The sequence below is a fragment of the Dermacentor albipictus genome, chromosome 5, assembly GCF_038994185.2.
Source record: "Dermacentor albipictus isolate Rhodes 1998 colony chromosome 5, USDA_Dalb.pri_finalv2, whole genome shotgun sequence".
In the NCBI taxonomy this organism is placed as follows: Eukaryota; Metazoa; Arthropoda; class Arachnida; order Ixodida; family Ixodidae; genus Dermacentor; species Dermacentor albipictus.
In genome coordinates this window covers 73,267,613-73,280,422 of record NC_091825.1, presented here as the reverse complement: position 1 = coordinate 73,280,422, position 12,810 = coordinate 73,267,613, and the positions used below count along the sequence as shown (strand labels likewise).

The following is a 12,810-nucleotide window of genomic DNA, read 5'->3' as shown; positions in this document are numbered from 1 at the left end:
AAATTAAGACATGTAAGTTGCAATAGTAGACTCTGATGAAGGACTTTATCGTAGGCCTTAGAGAAATCCAGGAAAATTGTCAGTTTGTATGTTAGTTTCGAGGTTAGTGTGAACATCGTGCAGGAAGATGGCAATCTGTGTTTCAGACGAGGAACTATTGCGAATCCGTGCTGAGCCGGATCAAAAAAGTAATTCGAGTCAAGAAAATTCATGATAAGAGATATGGTGACAAGTTCCATGATTTCGCAAGAGACGGTTGCTAGCGAGATGGTGCGGTAATTTAGAGGCGACTTACTGTTACCTGATCTGTGGCCTCGAACGACCTACTCAATTTTCCAGTCATCTGGAATGAAACCTGAGGAAAGAGACTAGGCGAATATCAAAGACAGATATGCTGCGGCATAATGCGCCATGTTTTCTTTTTTTCTTTATTTAAATTAATCTCTTCCATGCTGGAAGATGAGGAACACTTGATTTTGTCTATGACCGTACAAGTACCATCTACATTGAAAACGGTCACTTGCATTGACGAGTTTACAGTAAGCAATTTCGAAATGGGAGGTGCATCAGATTCGTTAGTGAACACAGTAGCAAATGCGGAATTAGACATATCAGCGCAAACGGAATCATTCATAATTTCGTTCGATTTGTTATTTATTTCAATAGTGCGCATTTCGTTAGTGGTTATGACTGTCCAAAATTGTCTGAAATTATTAATTAATAGCTTTGGCAAATCATTGTGGTAAATGGAGTGTATACCATGACGCAGTGCGTGAACGTATACTCCGTTTCATACATCAGATGCAACACTGTGAAAGCTGCGCAAGTACTGCGGTCTCCAAACTGTCTCACTCCGCACGTTCCGTCTATGCTTCGGTGGGCGCCAGCGGCGTTTGCTCGCGCGAGCGTGCACGTAAGGCTACCGCGACGGGATGCAAATAAAAAACAACGAAAAGCAGATTGATGTAAAACCACTCGTTATCATCCAAATAAGTGCATGGTTTGTTTGCGTCTAACGGTAATTTTTTCTTTTCATTCATACCTGACCTCATATAAAGCACATTTTCACAAAAAGCGCTCAGAAGACACCGAACTATTTCTAAGCGCGAACGCAGCCATTGCAAAAAGTATCCCTAGCCTCCACAGCGTTGCACCTGATGTATTAAACGGAATATAGCTCTACTCAACTTCGTAGTGTTTATCCCAGACGCATGGGCGTCCTCTTTGCTTGGCGGTGCGATAAAGACACTTTTTCTTTATTTGCTAGGCGTTTTAGGGCTTTTGTGAATCGTGGGTTTCGCTGAGAGAAACGAAAGGTGACTTCGGGAATAAATTTCTTTGTAAGGCCACGTGGTTTATTTTTGAAGTTTGTTCGGTTGCTGTTAACGGAATTGCCTTGGAAAGTTGTTTCAAATACAGGAAAGAACGTATTCATAGCTTCAGTTATTGCTTCATAATTTTCTTTGTCGTATAGCCATATTGTTTTCTTAAAGGCATCGCGTGGCAATAAACTGAGCGAGAAAGTGTCGTGGATGACTTTATGATCACTGATCTCGCTTAAATAGCAAATTGATGAAAGGCTGTCAGGGTGGTCGGTCAGGACGAGATCGAAGACATCAGCAGTTTGCTGCGAAATCCTGGTTGGTTCAGTTACAAGGCGAGAAAAGTTAAAGTGAAGGCAGAAATCGACAAAGTTCTTTGTCTCTGCCTGTCCGGATACCAATAATAATTCTATGTTACACCAGACTATTTGCGGGAAGTGAGAATCACGGAAGAGCAGGATTCGCGCGTTTAGCCGGGCTGTTACCAGTTCGCTCATGACGTTATTATGTTATTGGCAGAAATCAGAAGTGGCATTGAGTGGTATGTAACAGACACCAAGTAGTGCTTTATTCCCTTCATTGAAGTTTTAATGGGTCCAGTGCCGAGTTATTATACTCAGATATCCATTTTTATCTCGTTTTTAGCCGCCAGATTTGGTGTTGCGCTGTGCAACTATTTGCAGCATTGTTTCGTGCTTTTGTCCTCTTTTAGTGACAAAGCAGAACTACATTAAAGCGTTCAAGCAGTATACGTATCAGTCTTGGTGATTCCATAAAGTAACTTCGCCTGGATATTGCGCAAGTATATGCGCACATCCTTGAGCATACTAGCGTTTATTTATTTTTTTTTCGTAGTGGTACATGAAATGCAAATGTGTCCTTGCCGTAGCAAGCTACTATGTTCGACGACTCAGGCTGGAAGTTAGGGCTACACTTAGGAACCTAACCAATTTTGTGCCGTTTCTGTAGACTCCTTGCTGCATTATCAGAGATGAAATTAGAAAACGCGGCAGCCTGTGCTGTGTCCACGGAAATTCGAGTAATAAGAACAGGATAACAAAATTAAGAAATAGAATGGAAAGAGGTTCTTATATCTAATGCATGTTGCGGAGATGCGAACTGTACTATTTTTATACGCTTTCTGTTGGTGGTTTTGTTATACCTAAAATTATGCACACACCCACACACACAAAAAAAAAATGCGGATTTCTCAGTGCTGCCCTAGAGTGAAGTTATCGATCGTGCTCTGCAATTACGCGCCAAGCGAGGAAGGAGTATCGTGAAGGGCATTAAAAAAAAAACTTAAGCGAAGACGCAGTGACTCCAACCTGAGCCGCCTACGTGTCGAACGGGTTTGAAAGAACAAAACGCACACACAAAAGCTACAGTACTAACTCGGTCTGAAGCTTGCGACCGAAAACATCTCCAAGTTTGCGCCATTGAAGCGCTGAGCAGCTGAATAAATAACAAGCACTCTTGTGAAGCGCAGGAAATACGAGTGGGCAGGCGCCGTGACGCGTTGTTCGAAATTCGCATGCCTAGTTTACGGCGGCGCTATCGCGAGCACACCCCCGAGCGTGGACGTGCTGTACGCATTTCTGTGCGCTTGCAGTCTGAAGCGGAATTCCTCTGTGGTGAGTGCGCTTTGTTCCGCTTGTCTCATTAGAAAGTCATGAAAGAAGGGGTCCGGAATAAACCAAGTCGACATGAATGTCCCTGATTTAGGCTTCCTAGTACCATTCTGGTGACATTCAAACGAATGCATTGCGGTAAACTGTACTGTCAGTTCTTATTTGACTGCGTTTATTGAACTGTTTTCTTTAAAAAAGAAATACAAACAAGCACAGAAAGAAAACGAGCGGTCGCACTTCGTGTGAAGAAAGTCAGTGTGCGCGGGCGTTAGTATTTATTTGCCAGAATGATACTAGTGTTAAGCAATGAAAGCGATGCACTAGCAGACGAATGTATCACCATTTCAGATATTATTTGTCTTCTTTAAAGAAATTAGTTCAGAAAAACTTCATGAGCTCGATGAAATTTGGCTCTAGCAGTAAATGCCCCAGTATGCAGATATTTGCCAGGACCATCCTATTCTTCAATGAAATGAAAAAAAAAGAAATAGGCCAAAATGCATTTTTGGCAATGTTAGGTTTTGGGACAGCGTCTTTGTTCCAGTATGCTTACTTACCTTGCTCTTCTTTCTTTTTTGATATTTCTTTTTTAATAATTTTACATTTTTTTTACATTTATTTTACATGTTACAGGAATAGTATATATTATAAATACTGATAAAAATATTGTTGGCAAAAATGATCTATTTTGGCTAGTCAGTTCGCGAAATACAACAGGCATAAGCAACAGTGCGACTTTTGTTTTTTGCAAGTATAAACTTTCAGCAGCCTTCAATGAAGCCAAGTAATTCGAACCAATACAAATAATTGAAACTGTTTGGCGATCACAGGGCGATGCACGATTACAAAGCTTCAGGCTACATATATTTCGACACCCTGTATTGTTTACGTAAAGATCAACATGATTTATCTAAAGTTAGGTTGGCGAAACAACTACTTCAGTACCCTGAAGATCTTCTAATTTCAAAAGAAGTTGTTCTTGGTAGTGCACCCAGCTACGGACAATCGCTATAGCACTAACGGAGAGGCCATCGCCTTAGTAATATCTCTGTTCATTTCTGGGCCCTACTTTTATATGCCCCTCAATGTATTTTTCTTGATAAATTTTTCCAGTGCTTTCATTTATGCAGTGCGGTGGGCCCACTATTTTTTCGTTCTCCACAGAGGCCTGTCTGAACACTATGGAACCATTGTTCTAGAATAAACACCAAGCCTTTTTGTACGCGAGACACGTACGTTGAGCGCAAAGACAGGATCTGCACTTACGTTTTTTTTTTTATTTTGATCGGAAAGGACAGAATAGGAGCCAGCGTTCTTGATTCTTGTATGACTGGCAATATATGCGCAACGTCAGAAGAGCGGCGTCTGAGATCACGTACGCTTCATCGTTCAAGGAGAAGAACGGCGCTGGTCTTGAATACGAACAGTAAAATGGCTTTCATGACTTCCAGGGCCTCCTGGTTTGCTAAATATACGCCTTCTTATTGCTGTTCTTAAAGTATACTGCTTTACAAAGAGAAAGAAAGATTATTTTTATTATAATGAACATAATCCTCATGAATAGAGCAATGAATAGAACAAAAGCACATTGCAGAAGCGTTTCTCAGTTGTCATAGCAGCCTTGTTTTTATGCTGGAGATGATGGCATGCATATGATACTTCATACAAGACAAATCCACTAGCAATAAGAGGTCTCTTCATTGTTTTAATTACTTTATTACTTTCAATATAGCATCTATGAAAGCTGCTCTTAATCTTACTCTGAAATACCCATGCACAGTGTTTAAAGTTATTTTCTATTGACTAGAAAGTTCCAAGAGGAACTGCGCATTCTGTGACCCTCTGTTTATATACCATTTCAACTTATACAAATGCCGTATACCTTACACGTACTAATTAATAATAATCCCCGTTGATTTATCTTCCAACTTTTTTTAACGCGCTACTAAAACACAAGACGCAGTAATAACGGCACACAGTGGAAGGACAAATCTAGGCGACAGGACACAGGACAGGACACAGGACAGGACGACAAGGCAGAATATTTGCAAACTAACACTGGAAACTAACGAAAGCCTTCAAATTAGAAAATAGTGGTGACAATTACGTAAGCCGTGCCTGTGTCTTTCTTTGTGATAAATTCTTTTTTCTGACTGTTAGCCCAAGTGCACGTTCAGCTTCAACTTCCACGACTCTTAAGAACTGTTTATCGATATCGTCTTGATTTGTTATCATTGTTTAACCCCACATGAGCCATAACTTCGTTCTGTACATATGTCGAACTTCTTCAATAATTTCTTCAACTGCGAGTAAGCGCCTTGTCTGGTCGTTCCTCTGATTTTCATACGTCATCCTACTAGCCCGCCCGTCCATCTTTCCGCGTTGGGGCCCTATAACGCATAACTACTCCAATATGTCTTTTGCGCCGACGCAAGCATCGGGCAGTGACCGCAGGGTTGCGTAAACAGACCAATCAAACGCTTTTGTCGTTCATAGGAGGTCGCTTTTGTTTCGTTTAAAAACGAATAACATTTCCTACACTGAGCGGCTTGTCTTACCTAATTGACTCACAAGACGCGAGGAGCACGCTCAAGTGAGGAAGGATTCGATGGGGCCGGCCAGTGCACAGAAAATAGATAACCGAATAGAGAGGGCGGTGTCGGAGTCTGCGATTGGTCCGCTTTTTCTTACCTAGCTTGCGGTGGCTTGCCTAAAATTAGGGCCGCGTGGAACGGACAGTTATAAATGCCCATAAAACGAATCCTCGGCAAAGAAAAGTTGGCAGAGCGAGGTCGTAAACGTGCCGAAAGTGCTCGAAAACGTTGCAAAGCAACGCAAAAAGTTTTATTGTACGCATATAAACCCATGCTCTCAGGAAAGTGGCAGTAGCCAGTGCAGGAGCAATCAGCGGCAGCCATGTTTCATTCCTTTTCGAACGGGGCAGGCTAGAGCTATTCAGAAAAAAATTTATTATTATTCGGCTTATAATGCATCTTTAATGCGTAAACGTCACTTTGACGCGGTTAGTTTTCGTGGTTTGGTGACGTTGCGTGACAAGCAGGTAAAGTGGCTGCAGCCCAAAAACTTTTGACCAATAGCCGCGGGCCAAACGCGTCGAATCAGAAATAATCATTTTTCTTTTGTTCGGTTCAATCATGCAAAATCAATGTGTACATCTCGTATCAGATGGCGAGCTATCGCGGTTCGCGTGACGTTGCGTGACTGACAGGCGAAGTGGGGGTGGTCCAAGCAAGTTTTTGACCAATGGCTGATTGAAGCTGATTGCAGAATCAGAAGAGAAAAGTTTGGAATAGCTCTACGTTATAGCGCCCTTGGTTTAATTGCTGTGGCCGTCCGCTGCCATGCACAACAATGTTTCGGGCAGCACAGGGCGCATTTTGAGGACAGCCGAATGACAGAATGGTCTTGCACGCAACATGAAGCTTTTTGAAGAAGACACGTGAAGAAAATTAATCCGACGTCTTTCGCTCTGGCGCATATTATAGCGCAGGCATCACTTCGGGGTAATAAACTTCGCAGGTGGAATAATTAATTAAGCAACAGCGTAATGTGCTTACCTCTGATAGTCCGGCTTCCTTGAGCTGAATAACGGAAAGCGATAGATTCGTTCGATATCCAAACGTGTCGAACTGCAGTCTTCCGGTGAGACCTGACACAGTGCTCTGCAAGACAAAAAAGAAAATATCGAGAGATGTTTTGTTGCCTAGCAATAAGACAGCGAGAGTTGGTCATTGTATTGTTACGCTGAATTGGTGAGTTATTACGTCGTTACTATTTTTGCCGATTTTCGCTGTCGCCGTAATGTTCCTTAGAAAGTCTAAAGCCACACGTAAGCTTGCGGACGCGCCCAAGTTCGCGTCTAGGCGTCTTGCGCCTGCCACGCGTCGCGAGAAATGGTGGTTTGCATCCACACAGATGCGCCTCCATGCGCGCGACAGCACGCATTCACTGCGCTCGCTTATAACCGCCTTGGAAAACGCCACTTCATACTTTGTTAGTGACAGTGTTTCAATGTGTTTCGGTATTTGTAAACATAATTGTTATATTTTTAGAGCTGTTAGCTCAGCCCAAAAAAAAAGAAGTATGAACTTTATAGGGCGATGTACATCGGCTTTTCTGAGAATTGAATGTACGGCTACGTAGCAGCGTAGCCAGGCGCGCCGACGAGAGGAAGCCCAAGCGCGCGATAACAGAGAGCACGGAGATCGTGCCGCGTTTCGACGCGTACGAGCTGTGCCACACTGTCTGCGCAGACGTCGGCGCGGACGCGAGCTTGCGCGCGTCCCCTAGCGTGGGCGTATGGTGTGGGCTTAAGGGCCCATATTAGAAAGCTTTAGTACTGCGTACGTTGCGTGCGCAACGGTGTTGTGTACGTAAGATTGCTACGTTTTGTAAAGTGCGCATGTGCAGAACGCAACACGAATGGTACGAGTTACGTACGCGGCTGCCGCGTATATAGGCACGCATCCAATTCTTGCGTGCTGCTCTCCTTGTTCTCGTTGGTTCGGGAGAGCACGAGAGAAGGGAGTTTCACAAAATCGTGGCGCCAGAGGGGACCAGCGGAAGGCCATATTTTTCCATGGCCTACGATTTCGCTTTGCATGAAGTTAACGCGCAGTACCCTTTCCAGGATCCTGCACGGCGGAAATCCATAGCAAAAAAATTAAACAAAATGTTCAGTGTGCGCTGTTTTCGCGCACACGTTAGGTCACGTTGGCGAGAACAAAAGCGTCTATAGTTCGACCGATGGTTCGACGCACTCGTGGACGCGGCCAACGCGCTTTCACGCGCCCTTCGTGTAACGACGCTCGCCCGCTTACGTACGTAAGGATTTCCCACTAATAAAAGCCCTAAAGTGATACACGCTGCTACGTACCGCAAAGCGCTTTCGTGTTGCGTACGTATCATCTAGGCGCAGTACTAAGACTGTCTAATATCGTCACCACGCGTCTATGCTGTATGTGCCAGTGAACGCACGCGAGGAAAGCCAACGATCGCAGATCAATCTGACGCGCGCGGACGAAGAAAGCGGAGAGCAAACGCGCCGTCCTCCGTCGCGCGAAAGGGCGTGGGAGAAGCGAGGGAGGGAGGGGAAAGGGGTTGTGCTCCACCAGCAACTACGCATTTCGGGACCGGGCGCAAGGGCAACTGATGAACGGGGTTCAAGCTCGCGCGCCATATATGGAGGCAAGTGGGGAGGCCGCGAGGAAGGGAGGGGAGCGTGTTCGACTACGCCAACTAGTGTGTAGGTTGTACGGCCGCGCGCGGTAGCACACGGGTTATCTTGGAGATGATCTACAGATGTATGATACCTTTGTGCGAGCTGTACCCTTGGTGCTCTTGCGTTGAAGCGGTAGGCCACACGAAGGTGACTTCGCTCGCTGCTGCTGCCGCGTTGCTCGCACCAGCGTTCTGTGAGCCAGTGTCCGCGCTCATCGAGTGGAATGTGTTCACGCTTGCTTGAGCGCATTGACACCACGTTTGATGTTTCCAAGTTTCGTGTAGCTGTGCACTAATTTTATATCGCAACCGATGCTTCGCGTTGCGGGCGAGACTGGGATTTTTTTTTTAGTAAGGGTGACAAATTTGGAAGATTAAGTTAAGAGTTTTGTTAGCAGCCACAACTGCAACAAAATATTACGCCGGAAGCAAGTGAATATGTGTGTACAATAAATGAAATATTTAGATTTCCACAACTGCCTAGTAGCGAGAACCCTTCAATAAATCTTTTTGAAACGTTAACATAATTTTTTAAAGATCGCATGCGTGTGTGCACAAATCTACTCTTTCAGATGGATTACTCCCAGACGCGGACATTACACACACTGGAAGTCACAATGCATTTTTGACTTATTAACAAAATCTCAGAAATAAACTTTTTAACTAAATACTTTAATGTCCATATGGCAATTTATGTGATGAAGCCAGTGATTTCACTAGGCACATCTACACGGAACAGGTTTTAAAACCTGCGGCAGTTTTGAGATAAGTCCTGGGAAACTTCCGGTAATATGCACTATTCTTTTACTTACTTTTTGAACAAAACACTATTTTTTTTTCATTGAAACTCGCAAGTCGCTGGAACACCTATGAATTTCGTCGTGACCTATGGAAACGCATATTTGGTAACTGTTGTCGTCCTCAGAACGAGCTTCAAGTGGTCTTGATTTTCAAGGTCACTAGCTACAATTTGGGATATGGAACATGGTTCATAAGTAATTAGCCTAAAAGGCAATAAGGGAAACATTGCCATTTAGTGTAATATTCATTCTCAATTCTATTGCAAATACTGTCCACCTCTGAGAGCACTTTAGCTCCATAAGTAGTATTGTGTTTCCTGACGCAGGTCCTCCGCAATATAAAAATTAAGTACCTGGGAAAAGCAACAATACCACTAATCATAATGAAACAGCCGACTTTACAGCAGTGACTAACACGAAAAAGTAAGCATAGCGTTCAAGTGAGAAAAAAAAAGATTACACCAAACCACGCAAGGTTGGACAGGAAACTTCTCAAGTGTTTTTCATTACAAGGGTACAATTTTAAAATAAAGAAGATTCTACACGTCTTTTATCAATCACCATCACCCGTTTAGATGTGCTCTCATTTTATAAATTACCCTGTAATAGCGTGATCGGAATTACCCCAAACACACAAACATTTGTGGAAAATTAGTCTTTTTATTGGACGTAATTCGGAAATATTTCTTTTAATAAATTACATGGAGCGACTACCATTTATTCATTACTCGGAATTATCAGGTTGACGGTAAATCACTCACGCTCTAAGGAATGTTCAATTTATTACACAAATGAACGTAACTGAGACAAGAAATTAGCACTTTCGCCTATGATGCGAAGAAGAAATTTATTGATGAATAAAACACACAATGAGTGGAGCACCCAGACAAGGCACCCAGCGGGTTCCGCACGCCTCCTTGCTTATCGGATGATGACCATTTGGACCTCTTCCTGTAAAATGGACCGCGTCGCCTTCCATTGTGTCTGCTCCGTAATTTCTGCTTTTGTCTTTTGTGTATATGCCGTGCATGCCCATGAAATGTGCTCGAGGGATGGCATATGCCCCCTCACCAAGGGCATGTGTCCGTATATCTTTCTGGATAAATTTGATGAAGTATGTGTAGGTGGTTATTTCTAAAGGTTTGTAGCTTTCTCCATATAACCTGTTCTTTTTTACAGATATTTTTATGTGGAGGTGGTAATTTCATTGTATTCCCTCTGTACTTGTTTAAAATTGCAGAGTAAGTCTGGTCAATCGGGACGAGATCTTCAGAGGCGTCCTTTGGGTAAGCGTGGTGTGTGATATGCGCACGAGCTACTCTGTGCGCTTCTTCGTTTCCCGTGATTCTCTCACAATTGGGTGCCCACAAGAAGTGAAATTTGGCTCGGGATTTCATATCTTTTACGATGCTATAGGCTGTGGTGCATATTCGTCCTCTGAAGTAGCTTCTCCATGCCGCTTGTGAGTCGGATAGGTTGGTTATTTGTTGTTGGTTTGGTTCTGTCGCTTTGGTAGCTAGAGCTGTGGCGATTTCTTGTGCTTCTGCGATAGTGGTGTTGTGAGTGGAGGCGCTAGTGATTTATCTGCCCAAGTATTCAGTGACGGCAGCTACCATTCTTTTCTGCCTGTCTGGGCAAGCTGCCGCGTCATGAAGCGGGAATTTGGTTTACCCCAATACGTTTTCTCAATGTATGCAGCTCTGGCGTCTCTTCTGCCTGCGTGTACAGTTGGGTCTATATCTCTTGCTATGGGCGATACTTTTATGCTCTTTCTGGTTCTTGTGTGGATGGTTTAGCTTGGTTGCGTTTTTCTAGGACCTCATGATACTAGTCTGCCAAGAAGTTTTCTACCCATGGTCGATTGTGCGAGTCGGTTTCTTTGGGTTATCAGTTGAGCTTCTCACAGTTTCTAGAATGTATTGTGGAGACTGAAAGAGGAGGTGTATTGCGGCATTTGAAGGGCGATCTTGTGTGCGTTTATCGCATCTATCACTGTTCTCGTTAGTGGGTAACACCGCAAGCTGCAAATGAAGTGGCTAATCCACCTGACTTCTGATTAGGTGAATGATGTCTGATTCCTTCATCGCGGCCCTTTTTGTGGTTAATCACTTTATCATTATTGCAACATGTTGTGCAATCGTCTGGACGAGAGTCTTGGCAGTGTTGATTGGATTGGATTCACATACCTAGCACCCGGATTGCGGTTTTCTCAGGCGTGCTATCATTTGCAAGTCTGACTTCAACTTTAAGGGTCAGGTCCGTTGGGACGTTGTGATTCCCTTTGCCTCTCCAAACTAGTATGACCACTTATTTGTCCCACGCGCATTGCAGTCTATGATGCGAAGGAGTGATGTTTTAGCTGAGGCTAGATTAAGCGCTGTAAATTTTTCAACGTGTGGTGAGGACCCTTAGTCCGAGGCCTCTTCGTTTGCGTAAGTGGAACTCCTTGGCGGTTAATCAGTGAAGGTGCTGTTTCTTCCTCTTCTTTCATAACCTGACTTTCGTTTCTTGACACTGGCTTCGTTTATATTATTTCACCTCTGCTCCGGCATATGGATATAAGCTGCAGAATGTGGCGTCTGCAATAGTTTAAGCAAGCATTCGAAAGGATAGCACTCGTTTTATGCGCCGAGAAAACTGTGACGTTCCAGCGACGGACTCCAGCGCGCATGAAAATAGCAAGGGAGTCAATCCCTAACGCCTATGACAACACTGAAGCGCGACTAGGCTAAGTAGCTCAAACTTTCAGTTAAGAAACAATACTCGCACTTGAGGCAGGCTGCCAGAATATTATATTTTGTTGTGCTGTCAGCTGTTGTTTTGTTTTGCACAGTCTATAAGGCTACACCGTTCATGATTTTGAAAGCATCTTCGTGAAGCGGTTCTGTTTTCTTTTTCAGGTTTCAGCGGAACTCAAACGGCACCTCAAGTTATCGTTGTGCATTCGGCTCTTTTATTTTGCCGCCTGCTGATATTGCAATTCAGCTAAAATAACCGCATAGGCTTTCTCTGCCTTGCGACCGATGGTGTGAACATTCCTTTATCTAAGAAAACCTACAATTCTGGCACATTATCAAAGATGAACAATTGCGAGGCTCAACCATTAAGCAGTGGGGCAATGAACGTGTAAATGGCCGTTTAAATGGCTGTTTAATATGGCTGTTTAAATGAGCATCGACGAGCCGAACATTGAGTTGGGGGAGCCTTTTATACCGGACGCTCGCACTGAAGTTCATCCCGAAATACTCGAATCCCTCAGTTGTATCCGCGAAACTGGTTGAGCGCTACGGGGAAAACATTTGGCGCCCGCTTCCCATCCGATCACTGGGATCCAGACCGTCAACAAAGGCACGTCCATAAATTCGACGCCGAAATCAAGTTTCGCATGCCGTCGAAACCAGAACCATGCGACGGAGGTTCGGTGCCATGGATGAGACTTGGTGCGACTTTCACTCGGTGTGCTATGCATACCTCACCGGTCATGAGGACAGCCCCGATGGTGGCCACTTCCATGCACCAGAAATTTTCCAAAGCATACATTGCATCCCGGTCCAGCACACAGAGAGGAGTGACTAACTTTAGCCTCTCTCTGGCTTACATCGACGCCGAGAAGCTTTAAGAGGATCTTATTTTGTATAGTTAGACCCACACGAGATATGCTATGCAAAAACATTACGGACCACTTTACAATTTTTCGCACGACACAAGGCTAGCCTGAAGCCATTAAATATACTTTAAACGTAGCATTACCATAGTCATCCTCCAAACCCCTTTTCTTCCACATGTCCCCTTCCTGACTCCAAACTAGCAGGTTAG

General features: G+C 44.0%; 1 protein-coding gene across 2 annotated transcripts in view; it reads right to left on the bottom strand.

The window, feature by feature from the left end:
• Positions 1-12,810, bottom strand: part of LOC135899727 (glutamate receptor ionotropic, kainate 2-like) — a 244,053-nt gene that overhangs the window by 23,574 nt on the left and 207,669 nt on the right. For both annotated transcript variants that reach the window (XM_070538452.1, XM_065429051.2), the window contains exon 8: positions 6,532-6,636. In XM_070538452.1, coding sequence (XP_070394553.1) covers positions 6,532-6,636 — 105 coding nt within the window. The remainder of the gene's footprint in view (positions 1-6,531; positions 6,637-12,810) is intronic.